Raw genomic sequence first — 16,169 nt, forward strand, 5'->3', positions numbered from 1 at the left:
CGAGTCTCAGCAATAGCTGGGAATTATTTCTGAGGAGAAAGGAAGCTCTGCAAATGCACATTATGTGCAGCTTGGACACACTCCAGGTCCTGACAGCATCAGCAGGGAAATTCTAGTTCGGCTTCCTTTGAGCAAGAGCTGGAGGACAGCTTTTGTTTTAGGACAGCTTTTGCTTTGTATCTACCTCATTCTCCTTTACACAAAACACTTTAAATGGGTGCCCTTACTACTGAACTTCAGCTGGCTCTCAGGTTAAAATAAATAACCAAGACAACAGAAGCCAATACTATCTAGCAGCCCAGGCCTGATAAAAGCAGCTTTACCTTGGGATTAATGTGTTCCCAGTGCTTGAAACATCCCTAGGAAACACACTGAGATTCAATCAACCTTACACAAGCCTCAGATCCTATCTAGAAGAGAGGAAGGTTAGAAGAGATCATCAGCATTAACCGCACAGGAGTGATGCTGGGAGAATGCTTGGGTGAAAAGAAGGAGGGAAAAAACACATTGCAGGTTCAGAGGATGGCTGCAGTACATGGCCAGTTCCCACCATCTCTGCTGGCCAAAACAGCTGCAGCTGCCCCTACTTCTGCAGCGGTCGAGTTAGCCATTGTCTACACAGCAAAACCAGGCACAACAGCACAACACCTGAGGAGTGAGCTGTGACAGACCTTGTACATCTCAAACATGGCAAATAAAAGCCTTGCAGCTGGGCATGCTTCGGTGCAAGGAAGCCCAAGAGGCCTGTGTTAGCTGTCACTGAGTAGGGCGGACAGCAAAAACAGGGAAGCCAGCTGAGAACCATAAAACAGACATTGGAGGTGATGCTCCAGCTAGCCCGAGGGAACCTGGAGCAGGCTGACATATCAGTGCTGCATCACTCCCACATTTTGCTGCTGAGAAATGCCCTGTCAGCCATCAGCAAAGACAGAGATGTGGTCATGCCAAACCAAGCCAGAATTACTGAGAGAGTCCTGAAGCTGCACATGACCGCGAGAGACAGACTGAGACACAGAGAAAGGCAGAGAGAGGCAGGGACAGAGCTTCCCTTGCACAGGGTTGCTGTGAAGTTAGGGATGGGAAAGGCTTGCAGGATCTAGACCTCTTCCGGGAGAGCGTCCCAGCCACGGCGCATGGCTTTCACCACGGCATCGTAGAGTTTGGTCCAAGCCTCCCGCACATCCGGGCAGAAGGCAGTGCCAAGGCAGTTTTCCAGCATGTACAGCAAGGACTCGCCAACAGTCTGCAAACCAAACAGGGAGGCATCAGGCTCAGAACCAGGGGCCAACATTCAGCCCATCCTCTTACTTCACCACATTTTTGGACTCTTGCCATTGTGGACCAAATGCTTCCCTCCACCCTGCCGCCTGCAGAGCCAGGCCAACCTCTTTGCTGGCTCTTTGGAAGAGCCCCAGAGCAAGGCTGGCCCATGTTCAGCAGTTGGCCCATGCCGTCCCTTTCCCTGCCCTGCCCTGGCTCTCTCCTTAGGCCAGTGGGGAGCACAAGCTGGCTGGGCGCAAGGGTGGTACCGCAGCAGAGTAAGGATGGATGCATGTAATGCCAGCACAGAGGGGCCTGTCCACCCACAGCAGCTCCCAGATACAAGCAGTCAGCATGGGCACAGCATGGGCACAGCCGCACATCAACAGAAGTGAATGATGCCCTCATGCAGAAAGGCTGGATCAGACCCAGCCCTGAGGTTCAGAGCCTGCCTCACCTCCTCTTGCAGGGCTCTCCTCCTCCTCACCCTCACGGAGCTGCAAGAAAACCCCACTGGGCCTGCCTGGGGTGGGAGCCTCCCTCACCTGCGTGGCTGAAAACAGGCCTAGGGGGAAATCGCCATCCCAGAGGAGACACTGCTCACCCTAAAGAAGACTAGTCGTGTAAAGAAGGAGCTGAGAGTTGGTTGGAAACGTTTCCTTTAACCTGCCCTACCCTACTGCATTAGCTAGCATTTCTGCCCCTGCTTGGTGGCAGGAAAGGAATAAGCCAGGGTGTGGAGTGAAGGGTTCCTCTGCCTTACTGCGACAGAGGAAGCAGGGGATGTGTGGATCACTGGATTACATCTGGGACAAGGCAGGGACTGAGGTTCAGACACCCCACATCAGTGCAGGTGCAGAAACAGACATTCCCGTTCCCAGGCATGGTGAGGTTTGCCCAAAAGGTTTGGTGCTCTGGTGCCCAAAGCAAAGTCTGAGGCCGCAACCCTATGTTGCAGGAGAGATTGCGGTGTACCAAATGGTTGTCCTCCTCAAACACAGAAAAGGTCTCGCTCCCCTCTGTCCTCTTTCCCTGGCTTACTGAGGGACGGCGGGCAGAGACATGAGCTTGAGGGTCCCCCAGTCAAGCCAGCGTCACCACACAGCTATGGGCAGCTTGGCGGCTGTGCTAGGCTGCCAGTTTTCTCAGCAAGGGGCTGAAGGCAGTTGCCAATTGCAGCAGCCTCCCTGGACACGGGGTGGGAAGGTGCCACAGGCAGGGCTGCACAAACCGCTGGGGCTGAGGAGGATGTCTCACCGAGAAGGACTCAACCTTCACACCAGCCACCTGATGCTTCTTGCCAAGGTTGCAGAGATATTCTTCCAGGCACGGTAAGTCCTCCAAGTGGTTCACAGCGGCATCAATCACCAACATCACCTGCGGGAGCACAGCCAGGCAGAAGGGCATTCATGGCAATGCTCTGCTCTCCACCCAGAACAGGCCAGCCCCACTGCGTCTCCCTTCTCAGCCTCATGGCCACCATCACCTCCTAGCACTGCAAATATCTTTGCTTTCCTCTGCTCTGCTACAATCTGCTGGCCAGAATACCAGCACATCTAGTGGGAAACTATCCTCACACAAGGCAGTGTGTCTCATAACCCACCCCTTGCTAGGAGCACCCCCTCCTCCTTCCAGTAAAGGCAAGCCAAGTGAGCCATTCTCCCCCTCCCAAAACTGCCACCTCTTCAGCTCTCGGAGCTGGGCCCAACCTGGGACACGCAAACTGCAGCACCCCGCCACAGCCTCCCATGGAGCTGCCAGAGATGCTGCAGCCAACAGCCCTGGTGGCCCCCATTGTCCCAAAGGAAGGTAAGATTTAACACTGCGGCAGTTGCTACAGATTTTATAACCCCAGGACAACTGCTGGGCAGGATGCTGTGAACACTGGAGCCGTAGGGCAACTAGAAGCTGCCACAACGGTGCAATTGTGAATGAGGCGACTGCAATTCTAACACAACTGAGGCGTTTTGAGAAGATGGACCGGCAGTATAGCCAAGGGACCTTGTCTGGCAAAGCAGGAACCATGTGGTCTCTAAGAAGCACCTGGAATGAAATGGGAGCAGGGCAGAGAAGGGTTAATGAGGGTTGAAGGGAAGAGAGTGAGGACCATTTTAGGAGACGAGACTAAAGCCAGTGGCACGGTTAACTTGGAAAAACAAGGGCTGGTGGAATTGTGCTCTATAATTTCAACAGGGAAATTATCTCCAACAGGAGAAAAGAGCAATTTAGCTCAAGGCAATAATGGCAGAAATAAAAATGGACATAACTTAGCTTGATAAATAGGCTGGAAAATAGTAAAGAGCCTGTAGCTATCAGAGAACAGTCCCAGAACAGTGTCTTACAAGGAGTAAAGACAGACAAAACACTGATCAGGCTTAAAGATGAAGCCTGACAACATAGAGAGGCATTTCCACACCAAGGCTGTGTGTGGCTGCACTTTAGGGTTCAGGAAAAGGTTTCTGCTGCATTGGGTGTAATTCTTCTGTGCACAAATGCAAGATCAGCATCAACCCTCTCTCCCTGTTCAAGCGGGAGGTAAATGTGTATCACAGCTCTGCCTCAGAGCCTAAGCCAGAGGTGCTGTGGGCCCTGGGGTCTGCAGCTGCACCAAGCCCCTCCAGAAGCGGCTCCACTGCAACCTTGCGCACTGCCCATCTCTGTGTCACTCCTGCTCAGCATGCGGCCAAGCAGGACTTGAGGCCTCCTCCTTGCAGAAGTGAGTTCACGCAAAAACAGAAGAGAAGGTTTCCTCCTCTGCGGGGTCTGTGCTCCAGCCACGCTGCAGCCCCTCTCTCACCTTCCGTATGTGATCCAGGAACTCGGGCGCAGAGAGGCACTCCTCGGGGCTGGCAAACTGCTTGCAGTTGTACTGGAAAAGGGGCAACAGGTCAGGGTCCAGATCAAACAACCTGCAACGTTGAGAAAGAAATCCCCATTTTTTTCACTTCTTCAACTTTCTACTCAGAGTCTCCTTCACCCAAGGACCAACACTGTCACCAACATGTCCACAGCCCCCCGTCTGCCTCCCTTTCCATTAGCTGATCCACATGGGAAGGAAATAGAAGTTCTGAGAAGTCCTAGTTCAGGGCAATATAGGTTACCAATTGCCAAAATAACTCTCCTTTTCAGGCATAGTCTCCTGAGACCCCGGATCTGCAATGCATTTATAGCACCTGAGGGTCAGTCCAAGACCAATGGGCTCCTTCCCACGCTGGTGAAAATCCTATTTGTCACCTTGGCTTTTCCTATTCACACTTCCTGATGCCCTGGAGTCCCAAGGCTGTTAAAGCTGGGGAAGACCTGTAAGTTGTCCAGTGTCAGCAAGGCAGGGCGAGCAACCCCAGCTAACATCCCACTCTCCCACACCACTGCTCACTCTCAGTTTATTTGCTCTTGACCTGCTCTGCCAGCATAGGCTATGCACATATGGGTCTGCACAGTAGGAGCTGTCCAGGTTGATGCCATCCCTGAAGGCCACAGGGAATTCCAGCACTCGGGCTCTCTTCTCCCTCATGCTCTGCGCATTAAACTACTGTGTTCCTCGCCCCTTTGCTAAAACTTTCAAACATTGCTCTTGTCAGTCAGTTTTACTGTGCAACATTTGGCTCATGTCTGCAATGGCCCTTTCCAGGAGCTGGTCATTGGCTCTTAGGCTCTACTTTTTAAGCAGCTTTCCATGAATTTTCCTTTTCCTCGTCCCATAATTGAAACATTATTCTGTTTAGAGAAGTCAAGGAGCTAGGTTTCAGAGTTTTGCCCTGGCACACCAAATGCTTTGCTCTGGGACTAAATCTCTCCTCAGTGTCCAGGTCTTTGCCTGGATCTGGAGCCTACCATGTCACGGACAATTAGGAAGTCACTTTGATACACTCCACAGAGTGGAACAGACATGCAGCTCCTCAAGCAACAGAAATACCTTCCCTGGTGACAGCGAGCAGGAAGAGCGTGTAGAGGAACACAAAAGATGCCTGCTGCCTATTCCCTTCACTCTCTGTCTCCTCCGTTTCCCTGTAACAAAGTTCTGAAGCACGCGGGAACTGCAGAGCAAGGGGCCAAGAAGCGCCGCGAGCAGCAGAGGGAGCTTCCCCGTGGCAGCTGCAGCTAAACGCTAGGTGGGCTTCATCACCCCTCCTCGTGACGGCAAATCCCGACCAGAGGGACAGAGGACCGGGTGACAGAGCCGCTGCGGAGCCACTGCCCAGCCAAGGAGAACGTTTCTCCCGCAGGGTCGGAGCCCGCCCGCCCGCCGCCCCGCGCGGGAGGGCAGCCGGGGCCGGCCCGGCGCCCGCTCCGCCTGTTGCTGCCGCCGCTGCTGGCGGTGGCTCCGCGGCGCGGGGTGCTCACCTGCGGCAGAGCACCGCGCCGTGCTGCTCACCTGCGGCAGAGCACCGCGCCGTGCTGCTCACCTGCGGAAGAGCACCGCGCCGTGCTGCTCGGGGGCGCCCCGCACTCGCCGCCAGCTCTGCCGGATCAGCGCCCGCTGCGCGCCGCTCAGCGCCGCGCTCTCCATGGCGCGGCCGGGAGCTCTCCGCGCTGCTCCCCGCGCTCCGCCGCCGCCCCGCGCCCGTCACGCGGCGCCGCGCTCACCTGCGCCCCGCGCAGCCCCGCGCAGCCCCGCGCAGCGCCGGGCGCCGCCTCCGCCGCGGCCCCCGCGGGACGGGCCCTTCCCCGCTCCTCCGCGCACGGCGGAGCCCCCGCGCCGCCTCTCCCAGAGAGGCGGGGGAATAAAACAAATTCTTCTACGCCAACCTCCGGACTTCCCGCCACAAGGCAGAGTAGAAAGTTTAGCTTATTCATGGTTGACATTTTCTCATCGGCCCAATTTTACAAATGAGAAAGCACAGCAAAGCCACACTAGTGTGGAGGCAGCGCGTTCGCGTACTCTTTGGCACAGCTCTCTCCACGTGGAACTGCTGTAGAGGTCTTGAAAGACAGGCTAGAGCTGCAGCAGCCTGTGCTCTCCCCTCCTTCCCCCTGAGCCCCCTGCTCTTGCGCGGGGCAGGTGCAGTCTAGACACTGCACCCACCATGTGTAATTTAAGGGGATTTAAGGCAGATGAATCAAGCAAAGCTATTAGTGAGACTTCAGAAGACATTTCATGCGTGTGAAACGTTAAAAATGCCAACATCTTTTTATTATTTAGATGAAGGAGAAAAATCTGCTTTTAGCTTGTTCCAGGAATTTAGGCAGCAAGGAGGAAACTTAAGAGAGGGAGCAACCAAGGTCTCAGGCAGCACAGCAGTGACCCAGGGTACCAGCAGCAGTCAGGCAAGCTGACATTTTCAGAAGCATGCAAGCAACACAGTAGCACAAATGTTTTTGAAATAACAGTTGTGCTGGTCTTACTGCGTATTTTGCTACTATACACGAGACTCTCGTGGTTAGTTCTTGTAAGTAGGAGCAAAGATGAAAAACTGGGAACCAAGCCAGGAGCACATTGAATCAGTGTAGGCACAATGAAGCTCTTCTCTTTGGCACACTGAAGTTCGTCCCTGAAAGCACAAGTTCAGTGGCACAATACTATAGTATCCGCCCCAGCCCTTTCTCATCTCCCTCCTAACAGCCAATTCCTCACCAGCCTAAGAGCACAGCTTGCAATGATAGGAGGAGGCTGGACCTTTGAGGCTACCGCTGTCTCCTGGAAGTTCCCATGCTCAACACCATCATCCTTCAGATCACGGCAGGAGCCTCCAGGAGACGATGTGTCGTGATGGATGAGACGGTGCAGTGCCTAAGAGCTGCTCAAATCAAACCTGCAGATAAGATGGTAGGACAGGATGAGTGTAGACAAGTGTGGCTCTCTTCTGAATTTGTCTGTCCCTTTGCTGCTACAGTTCCAGAAGAGCAACTTTGCTCCAGACCTGTCTCTGGGCACAGGACTCCTGGTATGTGCAACACAAGACAATGCCCAGCTCCCGTTTAGCCCCACAGGATCCAGGCCCTGGTCTCACACCAGGTCACTGCTGTACCAATGGCTTTCTTTTGGCTCCAGCACAGTGGGATGTAGGACAACCTGCCTGTATGGAAGGTTGAAGGTAGATGGGAAAAAGGATGAACTTCACAAAGACCAGATAAGTACATCTGTTGAAAGCAAAAGAAAGTCAGCGTGCCCCATTCCCACTATTTTTCTCATCCCTTTCTTCACTCCATATTGCAGCTCTGAGTCATTCCCTCTGCAAGAAAGCAGGACCCCAGGGCAGTACTTGGGAAGCTGGCTGCTTATTCACAAACTCTTCTTCCACACCTCTACTCAGTCCATGCTGGGAAAAACAGCACCCATGGGGCTCACCACAGGTGTCAGCTGGTGAAGCGCAGTTTCCCACAGAGCCTGTGCTCAAAGCTAAGCATCTCGCTGAGATGCATTTTCAGCAGAGATTAGGAACTCAAAACAAACACTTTTCCAGGTGTTCAAGATGTCAGAATCACAGATTGCTGTTAAAAATATGTACTGTTAGCTCTCCTGATAACTAAGAAAAGTCTGAAAAGACATGATCTCTGCATATACTAATTCTTAGAAAATGCAGGATTAATAACAAGCATTCAACAGTAAAGTCTTGTGCCTGCTGCAAGGCAATGTTATTCTGGAGGTTAGGCCGCGGGTTGGAACGTGCAGGATCCAGCAGATGCCTCCTGCTGTTGGCCACCATATCCTGATCCATGACAAGCTCACACTAAAAATCAGTCTTTGGGCTGAACAGTTGCAAAAACATTCATAACAGGCACCAAAAGTGAATCAGTGCACAGATACCCAGTGAAGCTGTCGGGAGTCTGAAAGAGCAGCTAGGAGAGACGTGGGAAATACCAGATCTAAGCAGGCAGGCTAATACAAGCCCAGCAATGACAAAGCTGACATTAACCTTTTTGGTTGATCAAGCTCATAAGTAAAAAACAATAAGTGTCATCCTACCTGCATCTGCACAAACACTCTGAATAACATTTCAGCTTGCTGTCACAATCACATAGCCATGGTGCTTTGCCAGAGCCAGGATGAGCAATTCAACCTGACCCTAGTAATAAGAAAGGAGGGTAGAAGGGCCAGGCAGCAGTGTGCTAACAGAACGCTGGAAAGCGGAGCAGAGAGCCCTAGCTACATGTGCGATACCAAGAAACAGATTCAAAGGATATATATGTAATCAGAGCAGCAACCTGGGCTGAGGATTTGCCTAGCAACATTTTGGATATATTCAGAGCTGGATGAAGGAAGAGGGAGAGAAGCACAAAAGAAGTGGGTTATTGTGATATGGACCAGATCCTGAGTATAAGCAAGATGAATACAGAAAGTGCACTCGCACCCTGGGGGTGCGGGAGATGAAGGTGTTGACCCTTCCTAAAGCTTGGCTGGGATCTGGGTGCCTTGCTCTGAGTCTGTGCAGGTATTGTACCAGGTATCATACAGCCAACGGCCAAATGAGCTGTTGTTCCCAAGGGAAAGGGTGTCTCAGACAATAGCAACGAAGCCATTAGGTGATGGAAAGCGATGGTTTCTGTCCAGAGTCTTGCTGCCCCCCACGCACACGTGTCTGCGCTGCAGACGGTGGCTGCATCGTCACAGTTGCAGACAAGACACGACCGCTGGAACAGAGCAGCCACCAACAGCTGCAATGTGACCCTGCCCCTTTCATGGACCATAACGGTGACAGAAAGGGCAAAGGGAGGGTGACACCCCGGCCTGCACTAGTAAAGGTGGAAAGAGTTGTAAGGAGAGGTTGGAGGTGGGAGACAGCAAGAGCTCTCGGCAAGATGCATCTTAAAACCATTCGTGTGATTTGAAAGATGCAGTTCTTTCTCCTGCATGCGTAACAGGTTCTCCCTTGCAACTATGTCTCTGTCAGAAGAGTTCTTCCTGCTGCTATGGCACTGAAGGGCAGTCCAGAGAGAATATGAAGTACAGGGGAAAATAAACAAGCAAGTCTCCTTGTTGAAGTGCTTAGCAAGCCTTCAGATGTGAAGGAGCACCAAGGACGCATCAAGAAGTTGAGCACTGTGAAAGCTTCCACGGTCTGTAGGTTTCCCTTAGTGGTCCCCAGCTCCCTTGGCTCAATGTACCTAGCTTGGCAGCTCAGCTCTTTCCTGAAACGTTCTTGGATTTTTTGCAAGAATTTCACTGGAGTTGTCGTGAGCAAAGAGGAACCAGGTCACCAGCACAGACTGTTGCAAAATCACCTTTGGACCATTTGGAGAAAGGGAAAAGAGATTGTCGGTGAAGTTCAATGATCAACAAAGAAAGATAATAAAGCTTTAGAAGAAAACAAATTTATAATGTTAACTGGCAGAAGGCCTCATTATTTTAGTCTATAGCACCCTTAAATTACAATATCAACACTCAACTCCCCTCGTCAAGTATTTGCTTTGCTTATTCAATACCTCAGTTGAACACACCACATACTTCCCTCCCCATGGACATCATGTCATCGTGGCCCACAGATGAGTATGCAGCTGCTGTGACACTGTTGGTTTTCATCTCACTTGCTGTACTAACTAAAGCCTTTGGATTCCTGTTCTTTCCAATTCTACTTCTGCAAGTCCTTTTGAGTAACATCACTCTGGTCTAGTTACTTCATGCTCCCCACTTACCTTGGGACCAACTTCCTGGGCTTGGTTGGGCGGGCCCTTTCCCCGCTTTGCCCCCAGTCTCTGTCTGTTAGAAACTGCAGATTACGACTCCTCCCTGCACTCCCCTGTCCCCATTCTCAGGTGAGGACACAGATCATGCAACATTCCCACCATTTTTCTAAGCTATCCTGCAGGATGCAACTCAGCACAGCTCAGTAGCAATGCAAATCACAAAATGTGGTTGCATAACACAAAGCATAAAATGATTAAGGCAACAGCTGCAGAGCTCACTGACTACCACTCTGCCTGTGGGGAAAACACATATTTTGACTTCTTTTTGCCACTAAGCATCTCCGGGTTCATCTTACATCTCCCATGGCCTGTCTGGGGAGGGGAAAAAAAAAAAAAGAAAAAAAAGAGAGCGCACACAGATAGATGAAAACAACCCAGAGCATGGGAGTGTACGAACCAGCTGGAAAATCCAGAGGGGGCCGCACAGAGAGATGACAGGCTCTGTATTTTTACAGTGGGAGAACAGCTGTTGGCACCAAGAGATGTATAGACTTTACATAGGTTGTTACTCACCTCGTGCTCCCTTTGGTACAGCAGTTATCAAGCAGTCCAATCAATAATAACTCCAAACAGGCAGACCTTTCAGGAAGCTGACTCTGTCATGCCAATCTTTAAATCATTCTATCAACGTCACTTAAGAACACGTCACTTTACCACAAACAGTCTCAACTTAAAAGCTGAATTTGATCGGAAGACACAGCTGCAGAGGTGTTTGCAGATGGACCTGCGCTCCAAGGCGGTGGGGTGTGAGGCTGCTGCAGGCCCAAGGCTCGCCAGCCTCATTAGCTCCATGCTGTGCTCCAGCTGATAGGGCCTTGCGACCTGGCGCACGCTGTGTCAGCACCATTACCCCACTTCTGCCCTACCTAGGGATAGTTCACATGAGTCTGGATAAGCCCCTCGCTATTCTTATGCTTATGTATTACATCATTCCTCAGCTGCTGAAACATCATAGCAAAAGCTTAGAAAGGCTCTTTACTCCCCAAGAAGCTGCCTCCACAGTTTCCCCACCAGTTTTGTCTCATTTCAGAAGCACTGTCAGTGCTCCTCTCCAAGCCCTCACAGATCGTTTTTTTTCCTCTGATCTTGTCTGTCTCTGCCCTTTCCTTCCTTCTTGCAGCTGGAATTGATACTATCCACCAGAGTGACTCCTACAACCACTTGACCTACTCTTGCCTCTGAGAATGATGTCTTTGCTGTCACTGCTACTGAAACAAACATCTTGCTTTTCTGTGTGCACCCAGTCCTTCACTGCAAGGCTATGCTAGCATGGCAACATTCAGCTTCACATGCAGCCATTTGCTTTCAAATTAAACCCCTCATGCTAATGTCTCTGTGTGGAGGATCCTATTCAACCTGAGGTCTTCTCATCCTCACCCACCTAAGCCATTCCAATTTGGAGGCTCTACCAAAATTATTTTCCAATTCAATGAAGTTTTGTACTTGTCGGTTCCAGAGACAAAATGCTATATTTATCATTGAATAAATATTTTGGTTCCCTCTTGAAGTGAATGATGTCACATCATAAAGCACTTTACAATCCATTAGTAACTAAATAAGATGTTAAGCAGTATCTATTAGAAATAAAGACTTAAAATCAGCAGGCACTACGAGTCCTACAAGAGCTGCCTGAGGATATATCACATCTTCAGCCTGCTTATATTTTTATTACTTCTTAGATAATCCTCGTAATAACCAGACATCTCAGCAGAATTTAGAAAATAAAAATGTGCCAATACTCCAAAAGGCCAAGCAGGATGAAAGAAACCTACTTGCCCGGTCAAAAATTGCATGGACAAAGTAATAGAGAACAACAGCAGGGGAGCTTGCTAGAAAACCATCTGAGGATGGGTATAAAACTCCTCAGAACGGTCCATCAATCCACACCTTTCTGTCTCTGCCAAATAGTAGACCAATTCTTGGTGAGTCTTATCTGCTTATATCATGACAGTTTCTCACTCCTTCTCACTCCTCATTACGTGCACCTCATTTTGTGAGGCACTTTTTTGGCTTTTTCTCTTGTATTAGTTTTTTATTGCAGCCATTAATAATTTGACAGTCTCCACTTTCTGTATGCTTCTCCTTACTGTTTGAAGTTAATTAAGAACTTGTTATTTGGCTTCTGACCTTTGGCTTCTTACTGTTCCTGGCCTTGTTTTGCATTGGGATAGTTGGTGCTTGTGCGCCCTTGTTATCTTTTATTTAAATACCTCTCTTCAGACATGCTTCCCAAGGGATTATACGTGGAAATTATTAAATTGCTTAAGATCACTTTCTTCAGCTCCACCGGCTTTCTTTGGCTGTTCTCACACAGATCATAAGTTTTAAGAAGGAAATGTACCAATTCACCCACTTTCATATTCTCACCTCAATTCCTCTCAATTTGTCAGAAGAACTCAGCAACTTTCCTTCTCTAGTTCATAATTTAGAGCAATTGCAACATTTAGTAGATTATGCCTAGTCCAATGAAACAAACTTTACATTTCATAGCATGCATTACATGGGTCAGAACTACAGAGTTAGAGATTGCATATTAGAAAAACACTCCAAAGTATACGACAACCATGATCCTTGGACATACACCAGAACGTAGTTGTAACAGTGATGAGGATCTACTTCACTACATGGAATTGATGAGAGAGATGCTGGAACACATCTAAATAAACTGATTTGCTCTCTGCCAGCATTGATCTGGGCCTATTTCATAACTAGGATAATCACAGACAGGAAGGCTGTACTTTTTTCCTTCAAGCTTCACCCCAATATTACATACACTGTGCTCCTAGTATACATTGCCCTGTCATTGCAGCCTGGGGTGGAACCAAGTTCTAATTTATAGCATTGTTGCTTCCTATTCACAGAATCTTGTATTTAGTTACAAAACAGTGCATCAGCCTGATGTTATGGACAGAACACATTTAAAATACAAATCACAGAAGAATTTGGTGCTAAATCTGTTAACTCTCATGCCTATACAGAACGTACTAAAAGCATGATGAAGATACCCACTAAGCATGACATAGGATACATAGCCAGCATTTAACACAGCTTTAATGCGACGAGATAAACCCCCCTCATTAGACAGCACTTCATTCTCATTCAAACATTCCAGCTTCATTTCCCACCGTGCTTACCAACAGAGCTTGCGCTGCAGTACAACAAGGTCTCCTGGAATTGCAGTCCAGCAGTGTTTGCAGACTAAAAGTTGATGCTGGCTATGGCTTCTGGTGTGCAGATCACCACTGGCAAAAATCAAACTCTCCAATGTGTCCATTTAAAGATCATGTTATGTCGTGTGTGTGAAGAAGAGAAAAAAAGGAAAAAAAAAAAACTAGACTCAAAGAGAGTGTTTGAAAGAAGAGCTATTTATTACAAAATTGAATTGCAAGTTCTACCTCATTTTCCATGAGTTTCTGTACAAAACACATTATAGCTACAGAAAGTGTTTTCCCATCCCTACTGTGAAGGGCAGCAGGCATACATAAGAAGAATTAGAAGACAGTCAGTTCAAGGACTGACAGACAAAAGTATTAGCAGCATTAGTAAGAAAGGTTCAGAATACAGGACAGAATTACCAAAGAACCCCTCTCACCACCACTGCTCCAAACTCCTATTCAGTCACGGTAAGTTCTTCAAGCATGGCCCTAAATAGCCCCCTTGTAAAACACAATAAATTTACTTGCTAAAGCTTCAGGACCAAATATGAATTCATCAGGAGTGGTTTTAGCATTAACATTTCCTCTACCTCAACTATTATCATTCAATAGCCCTTGATATCCAAGGAAGGGGGCATGAGGGAATTCAGGTAGTAAAGCAACTCGCAAGCAACCATGAAAGCCAGCAGTTAGTGTCTTGAAGAAAAGGCCAGTTTTCAGTCCTGACTGTCTGCAACCCACGAGCTCCCTAAATGGAGAAGTTTGCTGTGGAGGTAGTGTTCTTATCCCCAGATTTCCCTTCCCAGGCAAAAAGAACATTATGATGTTTTAACAGTCCACACATTTTGTCTTTCACAAAACCCACTGGGCCAATGGCCTAGAGGTCACTTGCTGTAAATGGGAAAAGAAAAAATCCTACCTACATTCAGCTGCTGGAAAAGCAGGGCCATTGCTGAGGAGATGCTGGCATTGGCAGCAGCAACCTGAAAGGAGGGAACAGCGTCCTAATGGTACCTGCACACAGGATGCCAAGCCAGAGCCCAAGTCACAGGGGCACAGCTCTGTGAGGAAAGTCACTAAGCCAGCAGCAACTGGGAGCTTTGGGTTTCCAAAGCGCCTGTGTTTCCACATTGGAAGTTGGTTCACACTCAAATCCTCTGAAGAAGATTGTCAGAGGTACCCAGGAGGGACAGCTCACAGAACAACCCTGTCCTGTGAACTCTCAAATGACACATCTTTTTACCTTTCTGTAAAAGAGTGTCTGTGTTTGCTATCAGTGCATGAGACAGGTATTCATTCACTCAGGATCCTATAACGCATCCAGTCCTTCCCTTTATTCAAACACAATTCATAAGAATTGGAAACGCAGCCTGAAGATCAGAGAAGCAAAGAGACGTCCTGTATTCTGTGCACTGCTTTTACTGGAAGGCAGAGAATGGGCATGTAAGTAAGCAGGTATTAATGCACCCTGTGCAACGAGTCCATACAATTAAGATGCAAAAAGAAAATTCTCTGCAGACCAGACTGAAGTGGCTTTCCACTCACAGGCCTATGAATAATGCTGGTGACCAACATATGACACAGTAAATCTTCCCTGGAACAAAGGCAGCTTTTGCAAAGAAATCATCCTCAAAAATCCTCAAATCCTCCTCAAAATCACACCTCTGTCTCATAGCATGTGTATCTCACTCCCTGGAAACAGGCCAGTTGCTGCTGTGGGAAGGGGTGTGTATGGGTGTCCTGAAGCAACTGCTAACAAAACCCTTTCCAGATGAACTGTGTAGAATAAATGGGATGTGCCTAGAGCTCTCCTGTCTATCTACTGAAGACTAAAGAGGTGAAAACAGAGTTTGCACAGAAAAAAAAATCTGAAATGGGAATCTGGAAGCCTGCAGCTTTATGCAATTAGATTCAATAGACACAAAGTTTGATGAAAACTTAGCTAGTGATAAAAGGAGCCCTGCCAGGCAAACCTCAAAGGGAAGAGCTGCTCTAGAGAGCAGCATCTTCTGCCTTGGAAAGCACTGCTAGCTACTTTCCACATGGCTGGGGAAGAGGACTAATAAGCAGTTCTTAAGATGAATCTGAACTTGTTCCACAAACAGGAATGGAAAAAATGAACTGAAACAGCTCAAACTGCACTCAGAAAGCAAAGAGTCTGCTCTACTCCTATTGCTTCTCTCTTACTCCAAGAAATTTAGTGTCCTGCCAGAGTTAGTAATGAGATCAGCATCATTATATTTTACTGGCCTCACAAAATATAGGCTATTATTTTGTTTTCCAGCTATGGCCTGAAAGATTTTTTTGAAAAGAAAATATTGAGGGAGAATTTTTCAGCTAAGAATAATTCTCAGTCTTTCTGTACTGAAAGCAAAGCAAAGCAACATCAATTTACACTTCCTTGAAAATTCATTCCTTGAAATCCAGAGGCTGCAGATGAAACATGTGCCCTTTTAATGTCTGTTCTCTAGTCTTCAAATGTAGACCTTTTAATATGCTTAATTCCAGATGAAAAGAAAATCCTGCTGGAGGCTGCTCCCTCTTGTGGGATATCTAGATTTTTTTTTGCAATGTGTGCCTCCATACCACTACCAGAACACAAGATCTAAGAAATTAACTAGCCCCTATGCTAACCAAGTGCTCTCAACAGCAGATTTCTAAGCTGACCATGCTAACTTAAAATAATCTTTTTTTTACCGATACAAAAGCTGAGTTTGGGCACAGGAAGCTGAATGTGAAAATGACAGTTGCCACTTTCAGCTGGTCCATCTAAACTCAGCTGCCATCTCTGCTAGCAATATTAATAGCTATAGAGGAGCCAGGGCTCTGAGCAAGGAACACACTGGCTCATCTTCCTCAGGCAGCTCCTACAAATCCAACTCTCTCATAAGCACTGCAGTAACTGAGTAACTGAGGTTACTGAGCTCATGGGTCAACTTCCCACAGATTTAAGAGTAAAAAAGTTTAGAAACTTTCATTTCAAAACACTCACAAATTTCTTAGCTTTTCCAATTAGTGTTTATAGCAAGCATATGATCACATGTACCGAAAAATCCATGTCTTAAATCCATGTCTTTCATCAGCCCCTGTGGTAATTCCTCCCCATGGCAATGGGGCCACTGTATGGGA

General features: G+C 48.3%; 1 protein-coding gene across 1 annotated transcript; it reads right to left on the minus strand.

Moving 5' to 3' along the window:
• Window positions 1-884: 884 nt before the first annotated feature.
• NGB (neuroglobin) lies at window positions 885-5,773 on the minus strand. Its single transcript, XM_088529365.1, has 4 exons — window positions 5,667-5,773; window positions 4,058-4,169; window positions 2,518-2,637; window positions 885-1,243 (listed from the first exon to the last, which is right to left on the minus strand). The coding sequence occupies exons 1-4, from the start codon at window positions 5,768-5,770 to the stop codon at window positions 1,097-1,099; spliced, it is 483 nt and encodes a 160-aa protein (XP_088385491.1). The 5' UTR covers window positions 5,771-5,773; the 3' UTR covers window positions 885-1,096.
• Between the last annotated feature and the right edge of the window lie 10,396 nt (window positions 5,774-16,169).

Source organism: Tinamus guttatus, unplaced genomic scaffold, assembly GCF_059628265.1.
Source record: "Tinamus guttatus ecotype Peru unplaced genomic scaffold, ASM5962826v1 Tinamus_guttatus_pri_ptg000327l, whole genome shotgun sequence".
Taxonomy (NCBI): Eukaryota; Metazoa; Chordata; class Aves; order Tinamiformes; family Tinamidae; genus Tinamus; species Tinamus guttatus.